The sequence below is a fragment of the Bactrocera latifrons genome, unplaced genomic scaffold (assembly GCF_001853355.1).
Source record: "Bactrocera latifrons isolate USDA-ARS-PBARC rearing strain unplaced genomic scaffold, ASM185335v1 scaffold_51, whole genome shotgun sequence".
In the NCBI taxonomy this organism is placed as follows: Eukaryota; Metazoa; Arthropoda; class Insecta; order Diptera; family Tephritidae; genus Bactrocera; species Bactrocera latifrons.
The window spans coordinates 935694-947012 of NW_017537168.1; the positions used below are offsets into that span (position 1 = coordinate 935694).

Here is an 11319-nt window from a genome sequence, read left to right on the forward strand (position 1 = left end):
TTTACAAAAATTTCTTATTTTAATAGCAACACCTTGCATTAAAGCTGGATTTTGAACACAGTACTGATTTTGAGATAACAAATTTAAAATAAGATTTTCAAAATTTTCTATTGAAAATAAAATTTTCAAAATTTCGAGTTTTAATACCAACAACAATTGAATTAAAAACTAGATTTTAATCATAATACTGAAAATAAAAAAAAAATCAATTTTTAATCTCAAACATTTTGAAATAAAAATTTAATTTTAATCTAATTTTGGGATTCAAAATATAAAATTTTTAAAATATGAACATAGGTTTCCTTTAGTAGTAGGTCCTTAATAGTTTTGGTTTGATAATTTTAAAGAATTCAATATTAATGTTTTGTATATTTTTCAATAAAAATCTCTTTTATATTTCTACTGTCACCCAATTCAGGTGTTTTATCACCCTACCCACCATTCCTCATAATTAATTTTAAATAACTTTTAGAGAGCAGCAAGAACAAAAGAAAAAAAAATAGCTCTATTATTTGTATAATTATTAAAACATTAGCAACATATTTTTCCTTCAGCAGTATATAGATCCTTAAAAGTTTCGCTTTAAATACTCTAAATTTGTGTTTGTCATTTTTGAAATTATTTTCCACTTCAACTTTATTTCACATTTCCACTAACTACATATGGCATTGCCCACTCTTCTATTACCCAACCCACCCTTCCTCTGAGCTTTAATTTCTAACTTAAAAACTGTTGAATATTGGTATATTAAAGGTAAACACACTCATATGAGTTGTTAAGCGTACAATAATTATGTATAAGCGCATTTTAATAGGTATTAAAGCATTCAATACAAATTTATTAAACAATAATATCACAAAGCACTTATTTAGGCGCATAACCGCATGTTTGTAGTAGATAAAGTGCTTGTAAACAGACAGACAAATATATGTTGAAAATATTGCTGAATAATGAAAATGTTCATGTAAGGATTAAAAAAAAAAAATGGAAACCTAATAAACTAACAACTTTTGCTGCCCTATTTAAACGCTTTTTGGAAATTGAGATTTGATTAGACGTCATTAATATTGACATACTAGCACTATACATCAAAAGAGTTCGCAGCGATTCTTCAAAATATATCAGAGGATTACGAAGGGCACTCTTAAAACTATATTAAAAAATTAAAAATAAAACTTACCGTTTCAGATGCTGCCGTGTTGGTAGTAACTGATTAAGTAAGAGTTTGCAGCTCCACACCAACAGAGATATTCTTGTATACTTCATACATCGTTAATATAATTATTGCTGTTTTGTAATATAAAATCGAAGCTCCGAACACCTGCACACATTATTCGGTCGTGCATGCACACTATAATTGAGATGTAACACTTTCGAGTATTCATGATGAATACTTAATAATATTTAACATTTAATGCACTTTACACCAAATTTACTCTACAGAAGCGTAAATGTTAGAAAAAAGGAGCATAAGCAAAGCTCCTGTTGACGATTTTAACACATAAAGCAGCGTGGCGTTTATGCCTGCTAGGCGCTTTGCTATTGCACTTGAATCACTTTTTCTAATAACTTCATAATTTCTGCTTCTTATTTACACACTTTAAGCCACCTTTACCACTTTTATCATGCTTTGGATGAAAATTATATTCAATATTAAAAAAATATATTTAAATCTTTAAGAGAATGCAACAATTGACTCGCTGCATGACTCCACAAATTTAATTTCCGTTAACTGTCAGTTTGCTTACACGAGAGCGACATCTAGTTGTGAATTACTCAGGGTTACTTTGTTGCTAATAAAGAGATAAAAATAATTAATTACTTCGTTTCAAAAAATAAAAAAAAGTTAATTCTATTCAAATAATAAGTAAAATTTTAATTATTGTATCAATTATCTTATTGAATATAAGTTTTCTCAAAACGTTTTTTTTTTTCAAACTTTTATAATAAATCTCAAAAAAAAAACAAGCGGTTTTGGCAATCTTGCTCTACAAGTGATTTTGACAGTTCACTAGATTTCGGCAAATTTTACTTTATTACGGCAAATTTCCATTTCTCCAGACGTCGCTGAAATTAAAAGTGTTAAATATCTAAGAAAAAGCTGTAAACAATGGCTTACGATTTAAAGAAAGAATCCGATGTTAAGGAGTACTTAGATAAACTGGGCGTCGAATATCGTTTTGGCTGTTATTCGGAGAAGAAACCGGAGGGTAAATTGCTAATGGCATGCAAAGCAAAAGACAACAGCCGCATATGCAATCACTTCACTCAAGTCTACGAGGGTGCCGGGGGTACCTAACCTCCCCATTGTATTAGCGCCTGTTTCGCAAGCGTTTGCTTTGTATATTTGTTACATTTATCAACTACACAAAATGCACGTACACACTTTGTTTAACACAGCTTAACTTATACATTATAGTTTGTCATCTCTTGGGCGATTATTTGGAGGGCATAAAGAAGGACTTTGAAAAGGCAGCGAAAGTATACAAATCTACATGTGACGATTACGGTTATGCGAAGTCCTGTTTCAAATTCGGTAATTACAGCTTCTTGGGTAAGGGCAAAAGTGGGAGCAAGGGTGATCCGCGTAGTGCGTACACATACTATGAGAAAGGGTGTGAACTCAACGATCCCGATGCATGTTTGCATACAGGATTGCTATTGGTGTCGCGTTCCATGCACAAAGAAATCGACCGTAATGTGCCAAAGGTATAAAGAAACGGTATTAGTTAGTAGATATGCTAATTGTTTAATTTGTTAATGCGTTTTAAAGTAATATATTTGTGTTGATATGTTTACAAGTGTGTGACGTGTTAATGATATAACACTTTTGAGATATCGCTTAGTATTAAGAGTGTGCATGTGCCTGAACTCACATACGATTTGAAACAAAAACAATACAAAAATGTAATATTTTAATATTATATTTTAAGACAACATTTGATTTTACAAACGACAATTAGCATGTAGCAAAAATACGAGTTTATACCGTTTTTCGCATTATAAATTTCTTACTTATTTCCTCCTTTACAGGGCATCGAATACTTGTCGAAGAGCTGCGACATGAATAATGCCACCGCCTGCTTCTACCTCTCTGGCATGCATATTTCCGGCGTGCAAAAGAAACCGGAAGCGTCAACACAGGTTAGCACTACGGATATCAAAAAAGTCTCACCGAAAGACAGTGACTACATTTTACAGAAGGATATGAAGAAGGCATTCGAATTTGCCTATAAAGCTTGTGAACTACGTAATATGTACGCATGCGCAAATCTGAGCCAGATGTATGCGCGTGGCGATGGCATTGAAAAGAATGAAAAGGAGGCGGAGAAATATAAGAAAATGGCTCTGGAAATGCAGGATGAAGTGAAAAAACAACAACAGACGCTAGAGTTCCAACAGGGCATGAAAATGCCGAACTGAGCAAGTGAAAGAAGAAGCGAAGTATGGAGCAAGTGGCGCAAGCATAAATTGTAACAATTTAAAGCGCAACTTAGGTCTCCAAAAAATATAAAGACGTAAGCGGCTGCAATATTAAGAACACAAAATTTGTTTTTATTTAAAAAAAAATCAATTTTTTTTTTATATGCATAACAAGTTGTGTGAATGTTCGCTTAAAAAGGAACATAGTTTTTCGTTAAATTTGAAAAATTACTTGTAAGTAGTCGGTAAATTAGTTAGACACCAAGCCAGAAAAAATATATTCAAGAGAGACTAACTGCTTGCTTTTTGATATTTTCTAATTTTGCTTTTTAAGCAAATTTAATTTAATAAGTTAAAGTTAATTTAATGTTCTTGTGCATGTTATTTAAAAAAAAAAGAAGTAATATGAAATGCAAAAGCGAAAGAAAATTTGATGACGCATGTAGAAAGCGGAGAATGTACATGGAAAGGATTGAATAATTTTTAGGTAATAATAAATGAGTACAGTCGACTTTGTAACTTATTTAAATTTTTAAACAAATGTATAAATATGGGATATTTAGTTAAATGAAAATAAAAGTAAAAAATATTAAAAATGTTAAAAGTTTTTAATAATATATAAAAAAACATACATATAATTGTGTGTTTATGTGTGTGTACTAGTAAGCACAATTGCATGTTACACCTCCATATCAATTGCTAGGGCGACGCGCGTACGCTTGCACTCAAAGCCATTGACGCATTCCACAATAGCGGGTCACGCACAAACAATTTGTTGTTGCTGTCGTTGTGTTAAGTATTCACTTTACTTATTTTCTTTTCTTACTGATGTTGCAACACATCCGCGCCGACAATATAATTTGTTCTATCAAAAGAAATAAACAATATGCTATGCATACATACAGACATACATACAAACATGCATACATTCATAGGCTGACATATGTATCCACACTTAGCAGTGCTAGTACGAGTATAATACCTTAATTGTATCTTGATTAAATTATAAAAAATATGTCGTTAAGAGAAGTGGAGTCGAATGTCGTGGCGTTGGTTGTTGTAGCGCACACTGAGTCAGCTAATATTTTGTGGAAGGCGGTGGCAAGTCAGCTGACAGTTCATGACAGAAGCTGTAGTTGTTGATCTTTCTTAATTGAAGCTGAAAACTTCTGCTGAGGGGAGTAAACTGCTCCCTTTAGTGCTAGAACCCTGTCTTCGCATATCAATATCACTTTTGATAATGGAAAGAATTCTTTTAAGAACGGAAAATATAAGGGTAAGGGTAATATAGCTACGTCGGCAGTGTAAGATCTCTAAACCACATCAAATGTCTGAAAGCTGTTGGTTTTGTGTAAGAATAATGTAAAAATTTTGATAAGTTCCGACTATCACCGATACCTTATAGAAAACCAGTTCTCAAAAAGAAAAATGAGAAAAGAAAAAGAACTCTTGTTGACAACTTATAAGGCATTCGATATTCATTATTTCATTAAATCCGCAGCACCGATATGGTCGCATGACTGGCTTGTAAAGCTCGTTCCCGTTGAACACGTTCATAGTGAGACCTGCAGCTTTGAGGTTAAGGAACACAATGCTCACCTCCCTAAGCGCTTGCTGCTGGGATGCTTTCGTAGAAATTTAATTCATACCCAAAATCGACTCCGACATGCCAAATATATATATTGCGTGCAATGTGTCCCCGTCTGACCACGTGAAACCATCGCTTTACTCAAAGTATCCCACTCATCTACAACCTTTGCCCAGGAATTAGATAACCGCTACAACATCTTGGGTCCTCATGACTTGAAGCGATCCAGACGTTGGTCCCGCCAGGTAAAAAACACTACCAAAGAAAAGAACAGAACAGCCTTGGAAGAGAGGCCCCCTTTTGATGAGAATCACTGCCAACGTATTAAGGATTACGAATTAAGGACATGCAACTGGAATGTCCGTTTCCTTAATTGAGAAGGTGCCGCTGCCCAGCTGTTTGTCCTCGTAAGAGTAAAGGCTGACATAACCGTCATTCAAAAAGTGCGATGGACGGGACACGGACTGAGACGAGTAGGTCCTTGTGGCATTTACTACAGTGGTCATATAATGGAGCGCAAATTCGGTGTTGGAAGTGTGGTAAGAGAGAAATTTTGTCGCCGAGTGGATTTACGTCTAGCCATAATCCGCATCAAAGCGAAGTTCTACAACATATCGATGATTTGCGCCCAAGCTCCGATGGAAGAGAATGACGATATCAGCAAAGATGTCTTCTATGTGTGTGCCCCGCCGCCACGATGTAAGCCTTCATAATGAAACATCCTTAAAGGGTTGAGGCTGATCCACTACTATGGCGCCCGAAATATGGTTATTTGTAGTACAAATTCCAGCATAGGAAAATTCATCGATCTCCGGATCGAAAAGATACCAACCTGATTGGTCATGTTGTGATAGACTCAAGATACGTATCCTGTGTTCTCCGAGATTATAACATTGACTCGAAGTGCTCTGCCCAATTCACAAAAAGGAACACAATCTGCGCCAACTACCGCGGGATAAGCCTCCTCAACATCACATATAAGATTCTATCGAGTGTATTGTGTGAAAGGTTAAACTGATTAGACCTTAGCAGTGTGGCTGCAGGTCTGTCAAATCAACAACTGACCAGAGATTCACCATGAGTCAAATCTTGCAAAGATCGACACATATCAACTCTTCGTTGTTTTCAAAGGTTTCCTGACAGCACGAAAAGGAGATGCCTTTATGTCGGTAATACGGCTGTGAAAACTGACGTTGAGCAATACCAAAAGCTCAAGGGCAAGGCGAAACATCTCCGGCCATCAAACAAATAGTCCTCGCATTCGCAACTTGGCCGCAGACCTCCACTCCGTTGGAAAGAGCAGGTGGAGAAGGACCTTTCTATACTTGGAATCTCCAATCGAGGTAGGAAAAAGGACTGGCGCGCTGGTGTAAACTCAGCTATAACCGCGTAAGCGGCATACAAATGTCTCCATGATCCAAGTTTTGGTCCTCAGAAATATTCAACGCTTTTTGCAGCGCTGAAAACTCGAAGAGTGACCAGAAGGGTATAGCGAAATTTTAAGGGTTTCTATGCGAAATATCGATTTTTCTTAATGAATGTAGTTTGTCTTCAGTATAATTGGAGGGAGCGCAAAAACACTAACGCTGCTTTAAATATATTATAGTATATACAAATACGTATGTATGGTATGTATGTACATATATATGAGTTTGAATAACTTGCAACACACGTCGTTGATTAAGTGTGCTCTGATGCTTGGCTGATCTACTACGATGAGCGTTTGCTCACTAACTTTGCTTGATTATTTCATGAAGTGATCGGTGCTAGAGCACCCACTTAGATATTTTAGTAGACTCTGGCATGGAAAGATGTATATGTATATACATAGGTTTCAATATACTAAAGTATATATATACATATATGTATGTATACATATTTGTATGAGCGTATGCATAAATTACTTTGAATGTGTGCGATATCAGCGTCTAAATTAATACCAAAGAATACACCGAGATATTTTATATACAGATAACTACACTACATATATACATATACTATATAACGACATATATATACGAGCAGTTTTAACGCTGCAGTGCGAAGCAGTGCAGTGCGAAGCGGCTAAACATTCTACCGAAAGTTCAGTTTGCCGCATATACTCAAACATACTATATATATATATATATGTATATACATATGTTTATTGTATATAATATATATTTACTTGCTTGTGTACGTTTAACTTAAATTTGGTCTTTGCATTCATTTGAGATGTCTAATTTTAGTGTATTGCTGTGGGTTCCATTAACGGTTTGGGAGAGCACACGTCACAATTTCAAGCTTGGCAACGCCAACAAAATAATCAAGTAATTTTTCAATTGCATAAAAATTTTTGAATTTTCGCAAGTCAGTATTAGTTGAAATAATACTGGAATCGTATACTCGCCGATATTTTAACTCTCTTCTCAATAAAGCAAAATCTGCGATAAGTTCAAGCGCAAGTACATATGTACTTGAAAATGAGGCTGCAAGTCTACATAAATAAGATCTCTACCGACACTTTGCTACACAAGCGGTTTGTAGTTATTCGTATTTGTCCCCTCTTTCAATTGTAGTCCCAGCGTTGCAAGAATTTTTGTTAAAACAATGCATCAGCTGCTTTACAGCATTTGCTGGACAATTTGTTGAGCGTCTACGCTTCTTTATACTCTACAATTTCCAATCGAGCGTTCCAGAGTTAGAGCGTCCTTCAAAGAGGTCACTCGATTTATTTTGAGCAACTATTCTTCCCAAAAATGCTCTCGAAACTCTTTCTTCTTCAAAACGGTTCTTCTCAGCGTTTGGAAGTAGGAGCGACTAAATTATGTTAGCTCTTTTCAACCGGCTTTTGCATTTACGAACTGACAGCCACTTCGGAGGGTATGAAGTTACATCAAGTGTCAAGTGTAGCTTGTGTAATTCTATAAAAGTGGTTTGCTACCTAACTGCATTATAGACCATATGCCATTCGTAAATAAAAGAGATCTTCCTCGTTAATAGTGACCAAAATACCTCCAACAAACCATATTCACACATTTTCCTTCATAACAATCACTGTAGATACTAGCTTAGGTAGGGATAGAGGATAGAGAAATCTCATTTGGACAGCTTACAACGTCTGGTAACTATAAACTCCTAAGAACTATATCATAAGACTCTTACAGATTGACAAAGTACTTTGAGCCTATCACAAATTCGTTGAGATGACTGATATCAGTTTCGGCTATGTTTTATGGTTCGCTGAAGGTAAGTTTACCGAGGTGTTTCAGCCTCAGTGTTGCAAAGGCAAAGGCATAGAGGAGAAAGTGCCTAAACTTCCAACTCGCTCTCCTCCACAATACTTTGATAACCAGTGTCCAACTAAATTTTAAGCCTTGCGGCATGAATGCCTTCTGGGCAGTGTCCAGTTACAACTGCTACGATTGAAGCCAAATGAACTTTGCTCAGGGCAAGTAGTTCAGCATATTTCTTGCTCTTTATTCTAGACCAGAGGAATCTCGCAGTCGCACAGCAGCCTTTGTAAAGACTATTTTCAATATTTTTTACACGCGCCGATTCAACGTTTTAATGACTGATTTTTGGTCTTTATTTGACGGAACTTTTGTTTTGACAATGTTTCAAGTACAAAATCTGCATCAGAGACTTATTTGACGTTATTTAAGGAGGCTCAAGTGAATTTTAAATAAACGGACCTTTTAGGTTAGAAATGCTGAGAGAGATTCAAGAATTGTTTTGACAATGTTTCAAGTACAAAATCTGCATCAGAGGCTTATTTGACGTTATTTAAGGAGGCTCAAGTGAATTTTAAATTGACGGATCTCTTGGGTTATTTACGCTCAAAGAGATCCAAAGATTAAGGAAGTATTTGGACAATATTTCCAGAACAGGATCTGTATCAGCGGCTTGTTTGACGTTACTCAGGGAGGCTCAAGTAGTTTCTAAATTGAAGGAACTTTTAGGTTAGATGTGATCAGAGAGATCCATTGACTAAAGAAGTGTTTCCAGTACAAGATCTACATCAGAAGCTTGTTTGACGTTGTGAAAGGACGGACCTTTTAGGTTAGATATGTCAAGCGAGATCCGGTGACTAGAAAACGTTAAAAGAGTCTTACGGAGTCGAAAAAAGGCGTATTTTATCATCTTGCTATTTTCGCATGAATGAGAGAAAACTTGAGCGAGCTCGCAAAATAGTCGAGATCTCTTCCGATTTAATCCAAATCGCATGTATCAGAAATACATTCGCATTACATAATAAAGAGAAAAAGTTCTGAGAGAGCGCATACTTCATGAAAAAACTTTCAAACACTTGCTTTCAGTACTTGCAACGCCAAGTTATCTAACTTTCAAAGACATTCCACCAATACCACGCACAATTTCTCATAAATAACTAGGCATACGTGTTAAATAAGACTGTCTCCGAACTTCCTATATAAATAATATAAATGTATATACGACATCTGACAGCTGATTTAACTGTTTATGCTTTAGTTTTGCTCACTGCTTTCAGCCTAACTTTTATCCGTCTCCATTGTATGAGCATTAAATTGTTGAAAGCTAACAAAAAACACATTGTAATCTTTTGAATAAAATAATAATATAAAGTTTAATCTACGTGCGTTTGTATTTGTATATTCAGTAATCATGAACCGTTGCTTTTATGACCACCACTCTCCTTAATCGTTATTGTCACTTAATAACGGCAGCGGTAACGGAGCAAGAAAGACAATTTTTAAATTATTGCTTGTAAACTCGTGTTTGAATATTTGCTGGCAAGGCATTCGCACAGTCGGGTGCCTGTCGCTTGGGCGCTCAGTTTACAGATGCTACAGATTCATCTCTTTTGGTTTTTTCCTTCAGAAGATTATCTCATTTGATTCGGCAGTGAGTTCTGTTTGTGTTTGTAAGTAGTTGAATCCAACGGCGATGTATGTACAGTTATTTACATTATGTCATGCAACTCTGCGTGTGTAAAATCTGCTAAATGACGCCTATATGTAGGAATTTTTAGACCTTTACGACTTTAAGACTCTGTTTATTTTTGTACTAGTGATTATAGCTGACTTTTCTCTCGTTTCTCAAATTCAATTAAGACTTTCGTTTGTCATCAATTGAAGCAGTGTGGCAACAATAGTCATAACTGTAGTTTTTTTGCAATTTGACAACAAAGTAAAAGTACACACGAACGGAAGGCAAATAGAGAGAAAGAGAAAGAGAAAGAAAAGGAAAGGGTGAGAGAGATAGAGAAAAAAAGTAAAGAGAGAGTGAGAGAAAACAGGGCAGAGAAAAGGTGATTTGGTGCAAGGAGTTAGGCTAGGCTAGCCTCTAGAGCCCTAAAGAAGACAGAAAATTGGAAAATGCATGTATTTTAAGTGGGATAGCCAGGCTAGAGCCCCTAAGAAGAGATAATAATGGAAATAAAGAGAAATATACATGCGTTTTTTAAGGATTTAGGCCAATTAAGAGTACTCAAGAAGAGAGAAAAGTGAAATTAAAGAGAAAAATGTGTATTTTATTTGGGTCTGCCAGTTCAGAGCCCTAAAGAAGGCTTTGCCTTTGAAAATGTATAGTTCAAAAGCAAACTTATTTCTCGCTTTTAGCGTAATATAAGCAAAAAAAAATATTTTTTAAATATACTAGTCCGATGTAACCTCTTAAACAATAATTTCTGGCTCTGTTATTTTTACAATCGAAAAAAAAAACCAATAATAATAAACAAATTTCACGGTGCTGCGTTTCTGAGCAGAAAATACTGCTCAAACTATCAGTGAAAAACTCGAAGGAGACTCAAAATTGCAATACACCTTTCTAGTGTACATAATTCAAGGGACATATACTGTACTTACAGTTGTTACTCATACGCACTGTTACAGACAATGCAGCGCAAAAAACAAAACGCAATAAACATTCTTGTTAAACAAAAGTTTGGCATTCAAAATGGCTGAATGCCGTGGCGCGTGTGCATAACGCGTAGCGATCAAAATTAAACGCTGGCCAAGCCTCTTGGCTTACAAAAAATATACAAATATTAGCTCAAATGACTGTGTTTACGCTGACAAAAATAATGGACAATTAAATTGGAAGTTGTAAGCAACAACAAAAACAAGCATGAAGAAAAATAAACGAATTGTTAAGAACTAACCTCAAACAAAAATCAACTATTTTACTTTTATCTTTCTTTTTTTAATTTTTTAATTAAACGCTGGTCAAGCCTCTCAAGGCTCTTGGTCTACATAAAATAAGCAAATATTTGCAAAGAGAGTCAAAAATGATCTTGTTTACAGCAGACAAAAATAATGAACAATTAAAAGTTGTAAACAAAAAAAAAT

General features: G+C 35.3%; 1 protein-coding gene and 1 long non-coding RNA gene across 6 annotated transcripts in view; one reads left to right on the forward strand and one right to left on the reverse strand.

The window, feature by feature from the left end:
* Positions 1–11319, reverse strand: part of LOC108973939 — a 115653-nt gene that overhangs the window by 38662 nt on the left and 65672 nt on the right. For 4 of the 5 annotated variants that reach the window (XR_001993760.1, XR_001993762.1, XR_001993761.1 and 1 more), the window contains one exon: positions 1181–1793. This is a non-coding gene — a long non-coding RNA (uncharacterized LOC108973939). The remainder of the gene's footprint in view (positions 1–1180; positions 1794–11319) is intronic. The other variant, XR_001993764.1, reaches the window with a different exon arrangement.
* On the forward strand, positions 2001–3718 carry LOC108973937 (cytochrome c oxidase assembly factor 7 homolog). The gene is made up of 3 exons (XM_018941463.1): positions 2001–2210; positions 2420–2709; positions 3034–3718. The coding sequence occupies exons 1-3, from the start codon at positions 2111–2113 to the stop codon at positions 3421–3423; spliced, it is 780 nt and encodes a 259-aa protein (XP_018797008.1). The 5' UTR covers positions 2001–2110; the 3' UTR covers positions 3424–3718.

Excerpts from the sequence above, each read along its gene's own strand:
- LOC108973937 (XM_018941463.1), top strand. The coding sequence starts at position 2,111 with ATGGCTTACGATTTAAAGAAAGAATCCGATGTTAAGGAGTACTTAGAT. Across the intron at positions 2,211-2,419 it reads TTCGGAGAAGAAACCGGAGG|TTTGTCATCTCTTGGGCGAT; the intron begins GTAAATTGCTAA and ends TATACATTATAG. Across the intron at positions 2,710-3,033 it reads TCGACCGTAATGTGCCAAAG|GGCATCGAATACTTGTCGAA; the intron begins GTATAAAGAAAC and ends CCTCCTTTACAG.